Source organism: Sinohyriopsis cumingii, chromosome 2, assembly GCF_028554795.1.
Source record: "Sinohyriopsis cumingii isolate HCF-2022 chromosome 2, ASM2855479v2, whole genome shotgun sequence".
In the NCBI taxonomy this organism is placed as follows: Eukaryota; Metazoa; Mollusca; class Bivalvia; order Unionida; family Unionidae; genus Sinohyriopsis; species Sinohyriopsis cumingii.
The window spans coordinates 64,970,851-64,989,794 of NC_142962.1; the positions used below are offsets into that span (position 1 = coordinate 64,970,851).

The window sequence follows — 18,944 nt, forward strand, 5'->3', positions numbered from 1 at the left end:
GAGGATTTTGAGGGTTTCAGTGATGCTGCCAGTGATGAAGATGAACCAGATAATTAATTATGATATTATTAGTTTTAAATTTTATTATCAAGATTCAAGTTATTACTCATTAGTCTACCCATAGTTTATAGTAAAATAATATCAACCAAAGAAAATAAAGTTTGATTCTTTGTCTTCATCTTTGCTATTTATAATGTCTTTGTTTTCAATCATCGGAAGCGGTCTTTTTGAGATGAGTCGACAAGATAAACAACAAAACACATGTTTTCAATTTTTATCATTAAAATATGTAAAATTAGGTAGTTATTTCAATTGAAAACAGAAAATATTGATTATGAAAACATGACGGATACGAAATTTTAAGTTTTTATCCCGAAATGTTGATTTGGTCCCGATACCGTAAGTTGTTGTGAAGTCACCGTAGTAGCCATAATATCCAACCCTAGCAAAACAAAACTAGAACAATATATAAGTTATGTAGTTATGTTTTTCAAACAATATATTGAAATATTATTACGTGTAAAAAATTTGTGATATAGCCCGCACCCTTATATAACCTGCACCCCCCCTGCGGGGTTTGTAAAATCTGGTATAACCCGCGGGATATATGCAGGAAAATACCGTAAGTCTATCAAACATCTAAAATCTAGAATGAGAAACTAATTTAACAGCTCTGCCATTTGTTCAGAAGGAGAGTGACTGGCTCCATTTTTTATTTAGGACCATCTACATATCCTTGTAAGTGTTTTAACAATAAAAACCCATCTTCATACAACAATCTGTGCAGCAGCAGCAGCAATAACAAGACTTTCAAATATCACACTCATGGTGGCAATTTGGAAGCCAGATCAGCAACATTCTATTATAGGACATGCTATATAAAACCTAAAGTCTAAATGACTATAAAGCCAGGACAGAATTTTAATATTCAGTTAAGGCTAACTACAATACAATCATATTTTCAAGAGCTGTAGTAATAGAATTTTCAAGATTGCCACCAATGTGACCTTTCTGAGGTCAGATCAATACCCTTTTCATTTAGGCCTAAAATGTGCCTTACTGAAAAACATTTTGCATGTTACATCTGTTCACAAGGTACAGTAATAAGATTTTCAAGATGTGGTGGCCATGTTGCAGGTCAGATCAGAACTATTTTCATTTGAGACCTACTCTATATCATCAGAAGTGTTTCAGTGAAAACTTCAATATGAAGGAGTAGTGAAAATGAGATTTTAAACGTGACCACTTTGGTGGTCAGACTGAATATTTAAAAGCACTATTCATACATGTGACAGAACCATGATACCAAACCAGTAGATTTACAAATTTTGATCAGTAAATTGGCTTCTAAACCAGTAGATCTTTCATTCACATAAATTATATGTGTTTCAAGGGTACGGAAAATAAAATGAGTGGATTTTTTTTACATGATATGTATTCTCTTCATACTATAATAAACAGCAAGTTTTGAACATGAATCAGATTCTAATAGTAAAATGTTACAATAATACATGCAATTAATTAATATGAGTCAGTGTATTATCAAATGCATGAAAAAAGACAAGCTGTACATCTCACAGTTAACTGCAAAGTTTGTTAAATTATAAAATCCACGAGCATTTCTAGTTTCCTTTACAAGATTATTGACTGGTGACCACTTCTGACATTGTGATTATTAAGTTTCACTCTTAACAGGCTCTCAGTAGTTTTCTGGTCCAGATTTTCCCTTGAATGACTTTATATTTTGTGAAGGATAGAGAACGTCTTCTCTATATCAGCATTAGAATGTGCCAATGACAAAACAACCATGCTCAGTGTGCAAGGAAGTTCAAACTTCAATTTTCCTGTGGCTGTATCTTTAACTCATTAACCCCTGGAGGTTTTTGTCATTTTTACCTGAAATGTGAGTAGGAAACACATTCTGTGGGGTATTTCTGAATACATCCTAACAAATCGACTTCCAAGAGATTTCTGGTTAACCTAATGCCTAGCTGTGTTTGAAACATAGTTTTTCATTGGCTATTTCACTTGCGCATGAGCAGAAGGCATAAGGGTAAAAGTTGGAGTTCTTTTTTTTTTTGTGCTTAAGGGAACCATCATTTTCATATCCAGACAACTTTTTATTCCAAATACCCATCTTATCCTACTTTTGCAAAGGTTTACCTGTCTGTGTGCAGTTCAGACTTGCTTGCCTTAGATCTGAGACCAAAACATCTAAAATCTGGACACAAAGTCGGATTCCAACAAAGGGCAAATTTTGGGTGGAAAAAAATTGGGTCCAAAAAATGTTTTTCCCTGTGTATTTTGTAGTGCAACTAGAAGGTCCAGATTATTTGGTATCATTGTAGAGCTACATTTGTCTTCGATTCCATAATACCACCTACTTTAGTGTATCTTAAATGACCTTGACAATACAGAGCTCAGAACTAGGGTACTACCTCCTGATGTGTAAAAGAGGCACCAGGGGTTAATGAGTGAAGGCTGCTGACTGCACTCCAATACTCCTCCAAGCTAAGTTTACCCCAAGGAGAAAGTTTTTGAATTGGACTTCAGATTTATTCCTAAGTCATATTTCTTAGCTGGTGGATATTTTTTAGAACTGGGAGAACAAGCATGTGTCGGCATCTTGTCATGAACAAAAAAATGTATAAACTGTCCTTAAATATTCCTCTATAAACATCTTAAACAACGCAATAACAATTAAAGAATAAAAAAAAAATCAAAATACCAACTCAAGTGTTTCTGCCAAAATCATATTTTTAAATGGTCTCACCTTTTTATCTAACCTCTTCCAAAAGTTTGTTGATATTTATTCAAAGACTGAAAAGGAAGCCATCTAGGATCTCTATATTACTTATAACACCTCATAAAACATTCCACTTTTGGCCTTCAACTCTCCAGATTACATCAAAAAAGTAATCAATTAACAGCTTGCTGTGTACACATTAGCCTTCTAAAACCAATGCACTTATATAACATTTCTGGTCCCCAAGTTACTGATCCCCACTGGTTTCTATCATGTAGAGATAGAGTGCATAAAAATTCCATTTTTTAATAAAAAAGTTTTATATACATTTTATAAATATGTTTTATTTTTCAAAAAGCTTTAGATCTCATAGATAAAATGGTATATTTGTCTTACTGCTGGTAGAATCACACAAATAGTGACTACACCTAAAGGCAACAATGACATTTTTTGGCAAGAGTGTGTATGACTATGGAACTGGTTTTAATCACTGTTTTTGGATGCAACAGTCAAGGGCACAAAACACCAGATCTATTTCCACTGTGATACATTCTAGGCAAGTCCACCTCAAATCCTGCCGTGACAAATATATGTCATTCAGTCATTCTGGCAATTCTGACACTAATTTTTCCAACCTTGATATTTTGTGAAGCTCTGACATTGTAACCCTGAGATTTACTTCCAGTATTAACCATACCTAAATAAATTTACCATGGTTATGGTCAAATAATCTTTAAAACTCCCCTAGAAATGTACTTACCCCAGTTGTAATTAAAGAGAGTTTTCTCAAAGGTGAGTTTTTCTATCCCAGCCCTTAGTTTGTACTGGCAATCGTCTATCTCCAAGAAGGCATGGACAGATCGCTGGAGGACTGGAACATCTACACAGCAGTGGACTCCAGTACAAGAATCTGACAAGTAACATGTGACTGATCCAGACAGAGTGGGAAGCTGGACATGCAAGGGACATCTAGTCACTACAAAGAAATATAAAACAGTTTTATCAATAAACTATAATTCCAATGTAAGGTCAGAGTGGTACAGCACAACCACCATGACAATAGAGTGACAATTTCATCAAACCAATTTGAAAGATGATTGTTTTGAAATATTTGCATTAATCATCAACTTTTTGATGGTCTTAGAAATCCATTAAAAGACAAATCCTATGAAGGGACTGACAATCTACTGTCTAAAAAGAATTTCCTGGAATCCAAGATAAGACCATTTCTTCTTTTTTAACTGCTGAGTTTTTACCCCATCCCTGATATTCTTGAGTCATAATATTTTCAAATTACCCACTGTGGTAGCCATATTAAATGAAAAATTGACACCATTTTCATTTAGGACAAACAAGACATTGCTTTTGGTGAAATCCCATGTTGATATGACCATTCTGGAGAAGATTTTCAATATGTTCATTGAGTCAACCATATTTCATTCAGGAAAAAGTAGATATCATAATTAGTCTTCTGATGAAAACCCAATGCTGATATGACTTTCCATATAAGAGTAGCAATACATTTTTTTTAAAGGCGGCTGCCCTGGGGGCCATTCTTAATTTCAGATCAGCATCATTTTCATTTAGGACCAACAAGACATTATAAGAAGTCTTCTGGCAAAAACCCAATGTTGGTATGGCTTTCTTTCTACTAGGACTATTGTTCAAATTCTAAAAATTGTTGTACACCAACTAGACATTATACTTTGGCGAAATAACAACAGATGAAGGGCATAAGCTCTATTTCAGTGGAAGAGGGGACAAACACAATCATGGCATTAGATTTCTTGTCCACAAGGGCATTGTGAACAGCATTATGGGTTGCTGCCCAGTCTCAAGCAGGCTCATTACCATCCGCCTTTGGTGACTCCCTTCAACATCACAATCCTACTGACCTATCCACCCACATCTAACTATGATGACAATGAATTGGAGAATTTTACAACCAACTGCAAGATGTCATTGACAACTCACACAAGAAGGACATTCTGTTTATACAAGGAGACTGGAATGCAAAGGTGGGAGTTGATTCACAGATAAACTGGCAAAGCACATGTGGACCCTTCTGCAATGCAGAAACAAATGAAAGAGGACTCAGGCTCTTACTCAGACTCCTGGAGTTTGCTGCCTATAACAATCTTGTACAAACCAATATGTTTGGCTCTCACAAAGCATCTAGAAGATGGACCTGGCACAGTCCAGATGGACAACATCACAACCAGATTGACTACATCTTGGTGAAAAAACAATTCTGCACAGGACTGAATATTGCCAAAACATGAAGTTTTCCAGGAGCAGATATTGGAAGTGACAATGATTTATAAGTGACAACATTTTGCCTCCACCTGAAAATGATCAAAAAGCCTAACCAACCAAGAATCAGATTTGACCTTGAAAAACTGAAAGATTCAAAAGTCACAGAAGCCTTCCAAGCAATGATAGGTGGTTAATTTGCACCTTTGATAACCCTGGACAGCCAAGACACTGACCTCAAGTCCTTAACAACCACGTTCAACACAGCTGTGACTAGCACAGATAACAAGATCATTGGCAAATATCATCGAACAAAGAAACCTTGGGACACAACAGATGTCCTTGAACTATACAACAATAGAAGAAAACTGATAAAGGGAAAAAGAGATCATGAAGGAGCTAGAAAATACAGAGATATAAACAACATGATCAGGAAAAGCATGAAAAAGACAAAGGAATCCTGGATAGAAAAACAACGCTGAAAAATCAAAGACAGTCTGAGTAAAAATGATAACAAAATTGCATATCAACTGGTGAAAGATCTCACAACTCATTAACAAGGGAAAACTATCACCATCCAGACAAATCAGGAAAACACCTCAACAAAGATCAAGAGATCCTCAAGCGATGGACAGAATACTGCTCAGAATTGTACAGTCATAAGACCCAAGGAGATCCAGCAGTACTAAATTGCCCCAGGCAGAAGAAATTTATGATAACTCCATTTTTTGTGAAGAAGTAGAAATTGCAGTTAGGTCAATAAAGAAAGGAAAGTCAGCTGGCACTGACAACATACCAGCAGAGCTCATTCAAGCAGGAGGAAAAGAGATAGTCACAGTCCTGACAACAATCTGCAACAAAATATGGCAGACAGGAGAATGGTCCACCACATGCACTCAATCATTGGTCATCATGCTCCCCAAGAAAGGAAACCTACAGCTATGTCAGAACTATAGAACCATCAGTCTGATCAGTCACCTGAGCACAGCCATGCTTGAAGATAATTCTCAACAGACTAAAGCCTCAAGCAGAGAAAATTATTTCTGAAGACCATGCAGGCTTCTGAGCAGGGAGAGCACCACAGAATAAATCTTCAATCTCAGACTACTTTGCGAGAAATACCTTCAGCATCAGTAGAATCTATACCACGTCTTTATAGATTTCAAAAAGGCCTTTGATAGGGTATGGCATGCTGCCTTATGGGCAACAGCGAGGAAGTATAACATCAGCTCAAACCTGGTGCAGGTTGTTGAGCACCTCTGTGACAAAGCCACCAGTGCTGTCCTCATCAATGGCAGCAGAGGAGATTGGTTATGAACAACAGTTGGAGTCAGACAGGGATGTATACTGTCACCTACACTCTTCAACATTTTACTGGAAAGGATCATGGAAGATGCCTTGCATGACCACAAGGGCACTGCAAGCATTGGAGGAAGAGCCATCACCAACCTAAGCTTCACAGATGATACTGATGGTTTAGTAGGAGAGGAAAAAGAACTGGCTGACTTGGTTGAATGCATCGACACAACCTCCACAGCATATGGTATGGAGATTAGTGCCGATAACACCAAACTGATGACAAACAACACTAACGGCATCAGTGCAGGAATAAAGGTCAGTGGACAGAAGCTGGAAAGAGTCACAAGGTTCAAGTACGTGGGATCAGTTATCACAGATGAGCACTCCAAACCAGAACTACTTTGCAAGATTGCCCAGACAACAGCAACAATAACAAGGATGAGGCCAATATGGAAAGATACCAACACTGCTTTTGGTTCTAAAATAAGGCTGATGTGCTCAACTGTCATATCCATCTTTCTGCATGTTTGTGAAACATGGACACTCACATCAGATCTACAAAGAAGGATTCAAACCTTCAAAATGAGATGCTACCACAAGATCTTGGGCATCTCATACATTGACCATGTAACCAACAAAGAAGTCCACAACAGGATCCAACAAGCCATCGGATCCTATAAAAACCTCTTGACCACTGTAAAAAGGCATAAACTGAAGTGGTATGGTCATTTCTCAAGATCATCTGGACTGGCAAAAACAATCTTGCAAGGCACAGTGTGAGGGTGCAGAAGAAGAGGCAGACAGAAAAATAGGTGGGAAGACAACATTGAGGAGTGGACAGGCATGGGATTTGGAGATTCCCAAAGGGCAGTAGAGAACAGGGAAAGATGGAGAGAACTGGTTGTAAAGTCAACTGTGGTGCCCCAATGACCTCATGGGTTAATGGTTTCATGATGATGCTGATGATGATGAGACATTATACAAAATCTTTTGGTGAAACCCATTTGCTGACATGATTTTTTGTTCAGGAGGAGTAATGATAATACTTTAAAGACTGCTGACATGGCAGCCATACTGGATATAAGATCATCCCCATTTTCACTTAGGAATAACTAGACATCATAAGAAATCATTTAGTGAAAACCCAATACTGATACATGTATGCAGAATCTATTCAGGAGGAGTAGTGATAATAAGATTTTCAAGATGGCTGCTGTGGTGGCCATAGTGAATGTTCACATAGAACCATTTTCATTTAGGCATCATAAGAAGTTTTCTGGTAAAAACTCCATGTTGATATGAACTCCTGTTTGCAAGGGCAAACAATAATGAGATTTTCAAGAGAGCTGCCATAGTGGCCATACTAGACATCAGATTGGCACCATTTTTACTTAAGACCAACTTGATATCATAAGACATCTTTTAGTAAAAACCCAATCTGATAATATGATCATCCATTCAGGGTAGTATTATTAGAAATTTTTAAGATCACTATTGTAGCCATATTGGATGTCTGGTCAGCACCATTTTTATTTAGGGCCAACAAGACCTTGGGGTGAATATACTACTACTACTACTACTAATAATAATAATAATAATAATAATAATTATAATAATAATAATAATTATAATAAAAATAATAATAATAATGACATTTAAAGAAGAAATTCATATGGTCAGCTGACCAATCTTCCAATCTTCCATGGGTACTTCTACAATTACATTTGTGTGTGTGTGTATATATATATATATATACACACACATACATATACATACATACATACATACATATAATGTACAATTCAATTTTTACAATAAATAAATAAATGCTAATAAAAGGTAGATAACTGATCTACTGCTACAGTAAGATATGCACAAGGCTAAGGATGGTTACATAGAGGATTCAGACAAAGAGTAGAAGTGAACATGTGTTAAATATTATAAGCAAGTACATCATATAACAATGTTTTAACGAGTAGTAGAACTAAATTAAACAAAATCATACAAATGATCGTTTCTGTAGATGTTGACTAAGAAGCTTTTTAAAATCTTGTCAAGAGTTAGCTGAATTTATATAATGTGGTATGGAATTCCATAGCTTTGCTCCAGAAAAAGCAAAACTCTTCCACTAAAACTCTGAATTTGACTTAGGTAAATTTAAATTGTTGTTTGAGAAGGGTCTTAGATCACACATCTGTACATTTTCAACAGATTTAAAGTTACATTTAAGATAATCATGATCCAAGCCAAGGAAGAATTTATAGACTAATAAACCCTTTTGAAACTGAGCTCTCTATTGTAATAGAAGCCACTTTAGGGTTTTAAAAAGATTTGTTGATGGTGTATGTAAATCAGCATCAAGAACAACTCTAGCTGCTTTTTTTTAAAATTTCAGTCATTTTTCCTGATTTTCTGTATCACTATTACCCCAGAAATAACAACAATATTCTAGGTGTGGCATGATATATGCATTGTAGAATATGTGTCTCTGTTCTTAAGGGAGATAAGATTTTATTTAGTTCATGAGATATAGCAGTGAGTTACCTTTTTTAATGGCCAAGTTAAGTTGCATTTTCCAGCACAAGATATTGTCTATCAGGATGCCATATAGTTTTTGATTTTCAGACTCTTTGTGTATCCATTCCTTGTATTATTATTTTGAAGTCATTTTTCTCAGCTTTTATTCTTACTTGGCTTCCTATGATGTTTGATTTGGCTTTAAATATCTTCATATCACTGTGCTCACACCTATTATTCATTTTTCACAAATGTTGATTTAATTTAGTGCTAATCTCATGGCCTGTTAATCCAATGTATATAATTTCACATCATCTGTGAGTATGTTTGTGGTGGATAGTTCACTGTGATATGGTAAATCATTGATGTACAGCAGAAAGAGAAATGGTCCAAGAACTGGTTCTTGTGGAACACCTGAAAGTATCAGTTTCTTATCTGAAAGTTTACAAGATCAAAAGGCTGTTAAAGGTTCATAGCAAGCATCCAAGTTTGGTTTAGGAGAAACTTGTGCAAATGACCACATAGACCTTGGACACTGGTTGATGAACAATAGGCCATCCCATAACTTCTTCTGACCTATGACCAGTAGAGCTAAAACAGAGAAAAGAACCTGTCCAAAAAGGTTACTTGAACTAAATGGCAATTTTTTCCATCGCCCTGAAGTAGCTTAACATTACATACCTATTTTACTTACAAATTTGATAGATGGCTGCTTAAACTAGTTGACCATGCCCATATATAAAGCAACTCCAAAGGATTTTATAATATTTGTACCCTGAAGCATTATATTGCATTTAAATAACAGAACTTCAAACATATACCAGTTCAGAGACATGTAAAAAGTAACAAAAATCACATGAATTTATATCATGAGGGGGATGGTATCTAAATTTCTCTTTTAAATCTCACCTAAACAAATAATGTATAATAGTGCATGAAACTTCTGAAACTGAGGAAATGTGTCATAATCAGATTTATATCAAAGAATTACTTTCAGATATTTTAGTGACACACACAAAATAATAAAATACCTGAGGAGAATCCCCCACTTTGTGGAGAATAAGGGGTGAAACTTCTGTCGCATGGTTTGTCATTCAGGTAACTGCCAACACCCATGTCCTCTATCAGCTGGTAGAGTATGTACTTTGGAAGAGATGGTACATGGAGCAAGCCTTTCATGTCTAACCAACTGCTGAGAGAGAAATCTGGGAGCAAAAAGAGCCAAGGATGAAACTGATGTTTCATAGAAATCATATTAAGAGTTTTCAGAATATTTTATTGTAAAGTGAGTGTAATCTTCCAAACATGTAAGACTAACTAAAATTTAAACATTCATTATTCTGCTTAAGGATGGAGGGTACAGCTGGATCAACCAAAAACTAATAAATATCAAGACTACTGTGAATGGAATGTTATATACTCCCCATGGATTTAATAGTCCTCTGTATAGGCACTAGTAAGGTATGGTTGACCCTGTAGGTTATTGACCATTGGTCACGGTATGGATTTGTGAACCAAACTTAATGTGCAAAATCCATTTTTTTATATAGGACTTAACACTGTGACCTCTGTTCCTAGAATCTAAAGGTATGTTTATTATCCTACATGCACAGCTTTGGTAACTGTAGTCAGTGGACAACCTGAGTTACTGTGCTGACATGAAATTGGTAAAATATTGAAGGATGTCATACCATAATATACTCCACCTTATGGTAGGTGTATAACTGGGTGTTACCAGTGAAATATTTTTTATATATAAGCTCACAAAATGATGTCCTGGTGAAGAAATATAGTTGTTAAAAAAGGAAATTCTCACCATTTTCAGAAGAAAAAAAAGGTACAGATCTAATTTGTTCAAAGAAGTGCATATACTGCTCAAAAGAGACACTACACATGTTCATTGTTGAGATATCCACAATGGTGCATATACTGAGCAAGACAAATTATTGCTAGAAATTGATAATCAATAACTGTAAAAATCAAACAATTATAATTATTTCTAGCAAAGAGAATTTTGACAGTATTTCTTTAATCTATTTAGCCAAGACTGTAGTTTAAAAAATTAACATAAAATTGAACCCTCAACTGTTATTGGTCTAAACCTAATTTTTCCTTTAACAATGAATGAAAAAGGGGTAAATGATAATCAATAATTTTATACAAGTTCAATGATAAAATAAATATATTTTGTTGCAATCTTATAACAATACTGATCGAATTATGTCACAGTTAGAATATTATAACTTCATAAAGATGCTCTCATTAGCAAGTGATTTCATGAACACCAGATTATGTTCTACTAATTTCTTTAACACACACACACACACACAACATGGTCTGTAAACAATACCAGGAGAAAAGCTTTAGCTGTTATCAAACTTGTGTGTATTACAACTATCACTGAAGTAAACTAATTATGTGGATGTAAAATGATGCATTAAATTCAAATGAGTTTATCTTGCCATAAATTTGTTGAAATGTTTAACAAATTTTTTGCATACCATTATACTGTTTTATTATGTTACATATTATGGGCCAAAGGTCTAAAGTACTTAACAAACTTTCTGTTCTGTTCTGTTTTGAAAACCAGACCAATACATGGAATTACGCATGTAGAAGTATCCTCCTATTCTTAATCATCATTCACCATTAAAGAACCAAAACACAAATTTTTAATGGTCATTAAAAAACTTTTAAAAACAGTTTACTTGGATTCAAGTAGCCACTGTTCCAAGCACATGGTAATTTGGGCAGGCGGACATCTTTCATGACCTGGATGCTCATCATACATGACCCTGATGATTCAAAGCAGACACTGAGGTTCAAACTTGTCAGGTATTTCCCTTCCCATTTCCAATCAGCAATCATAAAGCTGAAAAAGATGTATATTTCTTTTTCATATTAAGTTAAAACAAATTGTACATATATATCCTCTTGCCAACAGGAGCAAATCTGGAGTAGCTGACAATATACAGACTAGTATGAAGGAAAACACAAGTACATGTAACTCTAGCTTGAATATTAGGTAACAGTGACCTGCTGTTGGTATAGTTGAGTTTGACTCCTTGAAATACATCAATATGAAAATTTTCTTATGAAAGGTATACTGAATGGATAACTGAAAATATAAATATCACTCCAGCATTAAAATTAGCTCACACTGTCCTGGTTCTGATATGGTCAAGTTACTGTCCTTGTGATGTATCTACCTACCAATTTCATGCTTGTAAGTAAAAAAAGATCAAAGACATTAAAGGTATAATGAATCAACAGACGAAAATATAAAAGCACTCATGCATATGAGGGGTCCTGGGTGGCCAAGTGGTCTAAGGCACTTGCCTTTACAGATTACTGACATCTCACTTCTGTCTGCATGGGTTTAAGTCTCAGGCTTGGCCAGCATGGGTATGTGAGAAAGCTTGCTAACAGCTTACCATGGGATGGTGGTTCTTCCTGGGATTATTCTGGGTTCTTCCTCCACCCAATATACTGGCTGCCATATAATGAATATCAAGTTTTGAAAATGGCATTGAACCCAAAACTACAAAACATACATGCATCTAGGCCCCAAATGACTCGATTTTTGGTATGGCTATAAGTTAATGTTAATGAGATGCTAAGTTTCATAAGTGTAGATGACACAGAATCAGAGATAGTCAGGGCATAAGGAATAATGAATAAACAAAAGCAATAAACAAATTAATGTTAATAAGTATGGCCAAATGCTATACTGCCCACCAAATTTGTTTGAAAAGGGATAATAACTAGAATGACAAACTTTCTTAGCCATTGATATAAAAATGTATGCATAAATATTTAAAATAACTGTGGCAGTTCACTTATAACCTAAAGGCAACTCATATTAATGGAAAATATAACAAATGAAACATTTTTATATTAACAATTCCACTATGATACATGAACTCAACCATAAAGATTGTATTGTTTTTTTTTGTTTTTTTTATATCAGACAACTTTCCCAAAGAATACATTGTCACTATTAAAATACTTCTGAATTCTCTTCACTTGCTTCACCTGTAAGATTAATAATAATAATAATATCTTTATTTAAACAGGACACAATCAGCTGCATGAAACTAATCCTCCTTGTATCCCTTTACAACCTGCATATTTACAATATATATTACTTAGTTGCAAACACAGTAAAGAAAAGCACATACAAAAGTTCTTCGTAGTAACAAACAAGATAATAAATAATACAACAATTCATACTAAAAAGAAAACAGTAATACAAAGCAACATCTAACTATGTACTTAATAAAGAGAAAATTTTATAATACAGGTAACATGCTTCAACAAGATACATACAGTTTATTTAGAGCAAAGCAAACAGCTTGAGAATGAATACTTTGAAGTAAAGTATCTGTCAATCAAAACAGATTTCCCTTTTTATCCATAAATTGGATTATGAAAAACTTTATTTTATATTTTAAAAATTTCTAATTTCCTTTTGTATTCTGTTCCAAATTAGTGTGGGAGCTGTGATGGCTCAGTGTTATGCATGCTAGACTCATGGCTGAAGGAGTGTGGGTTTGAAATCCTACCATCAAACTATCTCGAGTCAGCTAATGTGGTATGTTTTCATCATTATCTATGATAAATTTAGGTTGGTAGATGAAATATAGTCATCTATTTTCAGATGCAGATAATTTATTAAAAGGACATAGGGCATACTTGCCATAAAATGCTGTCACACAAAAAAAACAATTCATGACATCCATCCCCCCCACACACAGTGGTGTTAGGAAAAACAAGATTTCAGGAATCATATCCCCAAAGTGTGTCAACAACAATAAAAAAAAAACATATATTTGTTGACCACCACAATATATGCACGTAATCTGTAGTATGTATATTAATAGTAAACAGCCCTGCTCTCAAACTTCAGCTAAACCTATTCTCAGGGCATGCAGCTGATATATTCATTGGCGGCTCAGTCTCGAGAGAACATGCAAGTAGCACCCTTGGTGTGTTGTCTGTCTCTGGGGTTTAAGCATCATCTGCTGTGACTATGCAGGCCTATGCATGAGTGACAGTCCCTATTGAAGTTGGTGCAGATGTATTGGGAAGTCTGAGTTGCTGTGGTTGCTGCAGAGCTCTTCTTTCTCTGACATTTCTCTGCCACCAGCTGGCCTCTCCTCACATCAGTAACTGGTATGCCCTTGCAAACCATCAGTCTCCAGGTGCCTCGGTCCTTGGCCTGCACTTCCCAGCCATCAGGTGAAATGTTGCATGCCTTCATGTCCCTCTTGCACACATCCTTGAAATGGAATGAGGGGTGACCAACTCTTCTGGTGCCAGTGGCCAGCTGTCCATATTGGATGTCCTTTGGCAGCCTCCCATCCTCCATGTGTCAGATATGTCCCAGCCATCAAGGCACCATTTGCTAAGCAGGGAGTAGATGCTGGGGATACTTGCATGCTGCAGGATCTTGCTGTGTGGGACGCAGTCTTACCAGCTGATTTTCAGGATGCATTTTAGCCACTGTATATGGAAAGAGTTGAGCCGGCACTCTTGCATCATGCAGGTGCTCCAGGTCTCACTTCCACATAGGAGGGCGCTGAGAATGCAGGCCTAGTAGACTTGGATCTTGGTGTGCTCTGTCAGCATGTTGTTTTCCCACACCCTCGTCATTAGTCATGCCATGATGGTGTTTGCCTTTCCAAGCCTTCTGTCCAGCTCCACATCAAGCGAGAGAGTGTTGCTGATGGTTAATCCCAGGTAAGTAAAGTTGTTGACTGCTACCAGGGTGACACCATCGATTTTGGTGGAAGGGGCAGTGGTGACATCTTGCAAGCTGACATTTGTCAGCTGATATAAGGCAATTAAAAATTAAGATAGTCAGAGATAAACAACCTTCAGAGATTACTTAATTGACTCAAAATAGCTTGGATGATGTGCTGTGTCAAATTCTGCTGTGGGTGAGTCCATTAAGCTAATTTGCATAGGTAGTGTAAACAAAGTAGAACAACCCAATTTGTCTGTAATTAAGTACAACAAAGATATGTGATACAAACCATATTATTACGCATCACTGCATTGAATAAGAATGTTGAAGTAACTTTAATTAAGTTTATGATCAACAGCAACATTTCTTTGAAGTCAGATTTTTACTCCATACATATATATAGAATGCAAAACATGATTACTTCATTTGTTGGAATAGTGTTCAAGTATGATTCATTTTTTATATGTCATTCTGGAAGCAATATGCTTTCAGCTAACCCCAGCAAAACTAAATTTCAAAACTTTAGGTTGACAGAGTTTAATTTTGCCAAGCACAACAGCAAGGGAGAGAATTTAATTCCTTGCACATACTGCAATCATCGTTTTGATAAGTAGTATATGACGTCCATGGTAACTGGAGCACTACTGGAATGTAGCATATTTGACACACTGAACTGAACATTCTGTTTATTATTACTGGTTATCATAATTTTGTTAAAATACCATCTATTAATTGACCCAGGCTATTCAGGATGATTGTAGCCATGAAAGAGATTGATTGAAAGACAATAATAAGCACATGGTCATGTGTATACAGCTGATAGAGCATTAGAATACATACTGGACAGAGGTATTTGTTACTACTTTATTACCGTCAGGCCCCCATAAAACTTGAATATAAAATATGTTCATGTTATATGTTCTCTCCCTTCCCTCAATGAAATGGTCCATTCTAAATGTGATATATATTCATTTTTCTATAGAGACAGATACATTTCTGACCAGGATTGACTCACAGAATAGAGCAGGGAAATTTGAACAATAGTACCATCCAGTCTCTAGTCAGTGCAGAGATGAACACAAATGACACTTGCATTACCTTTAAATTCCATACTGAACTACTGACAGCAGCAAAGACTGCATCATATTAAGCATATATTTTGCCATCCAATGGATTTGTAAGACAGAAACTTCATGTATGTTTTTATTTATAATATTTGTATGGTTGTGACTATGTGTGTTTGCACATCTATGTGTATGCCATTGATATTTGACAATGCTAAGTTAACCAACAATATCTTTCTTTCTAAGTGTATTTAATGCTTTGGAAAAAAAACAGGCAAGTTAATTGTTTCTATTTAGATTTTAATTTCTAATCATTTTCTATAGGCTTATATGAAAAGATAACTTATTCTCAACTTTATGACGTTGCTTTTATTGGTGACATGTCCACTGACCTCCCTTTGACCTCCAAACCCACTTTTTGAATCTCAAAAATCCCCAACACAGTCTGGAAATATGGCAGGTATGATAGGATTGGTCTAAAGACTGATCTCTGTAGTACTTCACATGTAATTGATTCTTCTTTAGAAATTTTAAACACACTGTTTTCTCTTTGTTACATATGCTGTTAAGCAATCAATCATGGAATAGTTACACTCTGTTCAATTTATTGATGATAATATCAAAATCATCAAAGTCAAAAGCATTTCTAATATCATCTTAGATGGATCCAACTGATTTTCCTTAATCTAAAGCAGTAATCAATTTATCTATCATGGCAACTAAGGTTGTCTCACAGAAGTGGTTTTCTCTGAACCCTGATTTGTTTTGGTGAATTAATACATTGATAACTACATCACAAGACTGTCATGAACATATTTCTCAAGAAGTATGGACAGAGGTGGTAAGATAGATATGGTTTGTAGATTTGTACATGCTGTTTACTGCCTGACTTGTGAGTGGGGACTATACTACTTTTGCCAGTTTTGATGTCATGGGAAACACTGAAGTAAATATCCTTAGATTACACATGTAAGCTATGCTATCAAAAATAATTATATTTGCAGGAGCCCTAAGGAGACATTATCCAGTATCATCTAGGCCTGTAAATTTCCTTGTCTTCATGGCTTGCACAAATTTGAGAGCTTTTTCATTTGATATTGCAGATATTGACAATTCTGTGTCAGATGGATTTTTTTATAACGAAAATTGTAGGTTATCATGATTGGAATGTATAATGGGTTTCCAAATATTCGAAGCAAATATTTATTGGATGTATCTGCTGTTTCATTTCTAGTTCAGTTGTTTGATTTTAGATGACCTTGTGGAATATTCACCTAAAAAAAATTCCAAAACAGAAATATTATTGCAATTTAGAGCTCATTAATAGCAATTTTATTATTTTATTTTTTTACCACCAATTATTTTGGTTACTTTTTTCTCCATGTTTGATAATGTACTTGCTGACCTACAGATCTGAAATAATTAAGAGTTTTCAAAACATCTAGAATACATATCCATTCTCAGATACATTCTAACACATCAAAACATAAGAGGTTGTCAAAGTGCTTTGCCCAGGAAAACACTTTGGGCACAAATCCAATCTGGTCTAGGCCATATTTGAACCCACTCTTCTTTGTTGCAAGTCCTGCACAATAATTGCTGAGCCACTGCAGCTGCAACTTTGTTGATAACAAATTGAACTCAAGTTAGTTTAATTCAAAGTGGTATTAAAACAACTCCACTTCTTGTTAAAACTTTGATTGATTCTGCACCATGTAATCATGTAATAACAAACAGCTTAGGAGAAGAGCAGTCCTAACTTCACATCCCATCTTTTCAACTTAATCAAAACTGTTGACGACATCATTGTGCTGTCAGAAGGTGACTTCTACAGAGCACACCTTACTTTTCATTGTTTCTATAGCAGTCCACTAGCTTATTTTTATCCCATCTAGCTAGTGTGGAGTCTCTTACACTGGCTGACATATTAGTTTCTGCAGGTTTTAATAAGTGATCAAACAGCTTTCCCATTCACACTTTGTGTATGCACCTGCCCCTTGAGACTGTCTCTTCAAAAATGACACGTAGTTAAATAAGATTCACCTCAATCAATCAAATCCCTCCAAAACAAGCAAAATGTGCATTTTTAATTTGTTATTCACCATCACTCGGGGCCCTGAGTGACCGAGTGGAGAGTGGACTAAAGCGCTCTCCGTTACGGACCACTGCCATCTCACCTCTGTCTGCATGGGTTCGAGTCCAAGGCTCGGCTAGCATGGGTACGTGGGAAAGCCTGCCAGTAGCTTCTCGTGGGTCGGTGGTTCTTCCCTGGGTTTTTCAGGGTTCTTCCTCCACCATTAATACTGGCCGCCATGTATAGCCTATCGTGTGCTGAAAAATGGCGTTAAACACTACAACAACAACAACAACCATCACTCAGCAACAATACCAGAACACTAGTCTGTATTAAAGGAGACCAGAAACCAATGGAAATATAGAATAATAATGAAAGTACTATAGCAGAAAACCTTATTCTGAAGTATCATCTGCAACCGTAATGCCAATATTTAAATATTGGCATATCTTCTAGGAGCTGAATTTCCGTGACCTCGTATGCAAAATTTCCGCGCCTATTCAGTTACTTTCGGGATGTGACGTCAGCAGCCCAAGTGGGAGTTGCCAGAGTAAAAGACAATACCATTTAGCGTTGCTTACGGGTGTAATAGAACATTAAGAAAAGTCTGTGGACAACATTTACTAGTCGATTTCAAAGCAACACCATACAGCACTCTGTGGTCGTTACATTTCTCAAATGAATGTTACTAGAGGGATCATGAAAAAAGGGCAGCTCAAGGATACACAAATGCTAGGCTTAGACTAAAAGTTGACGCTGTTCCAGACATACATTTGGACATTTTAAATCCTGGGAAAAGTGTTAAACATGTGCGTTATGAAAATAGGCAGAAGGCTGAGTAAGTGACCACAAAATGCAACAATCATTTCATATATATCTTTTATCTACACCAGCAGTGCTAAAAACAAATTTGATAGCCTGACACCCTGGGCCCCTCTGGTTTTAGTTCTGGCCCATCCTGTATTCAAAGGGAGGTGCCCGTCAGGCTTGTCAAAACAAAAATTGTTTGCTTGAGGAAACTTTGACTGCGCTGGTGAAATGAGTAAATGTATTTTCAAGATGTTGACATACATGCCTTAACACGGCACAATCTAAATCAAATCACCACTGTCTAGGTGAAATTTAGATTTGATTTTAATCAAATGGAAGCTTTGCTAAGAATAAGATTCTAAACCTGTCATGTTTCGAGAAAACACAATTTTCAGTAATCTTATAAAAACAATTAAAAAATTTCATTGTATA

At 35.8% G+C, this 18,944-nt stretch overlaps 1 protein-coding gene across 1 annotated transcript; it reads right to left on the reverse strand.

Annotated features, from left to right (window-relative positions):
• Nucleotides 1-985: 985 nt before the first annotated feature.
• LOC149805058 (uncharacterized) lies at nt 986-17,554 on the reverse strand. Its single transcript, XM_089933505.1, has 5 exons — nt 17,475-17,554; nt 11,524-11,687; nt 9,847-10,020; nt 3,507-3,722; nt 986-1,059 (listed from the first exon to the last, which is right to left on the reverse strand). Exons 1-5 carry the CDS (start codon nt 17,552-17,554, stop codon nt 986-988), a joined length of 708 nt encoding a protein of 235 aa, XP_089789631.1.
• Nucleotides 17,555-18,944: the final 1,390 nt, after the last annotated feature.

Bases quoted from the DNA above. Each gene is read 5' to 3' on its own strand.
- LOC149805058 (XM_089933505.1), bottom strand. From the start codon at position 17,554: ATGTCAGCCAGTGTAAGAGACTCCACACTAGCTAGATGGGATAAAAAT. The intron at 10,021-11,523 runs GTAAACTGTTTT...TTTTGCTCCCAG, and splicing joins CAGTGGCTACTTGAATCCAA to ATTTCTCTCTCAGCAGTTGG. The intron at 1,060-3,506 runs GTAAGTACATTT...AATGTTTTTCAG, and splicing joins TCTCTTTAATTACAACTGGG to TAAGGCACATTTTAGGCCTA.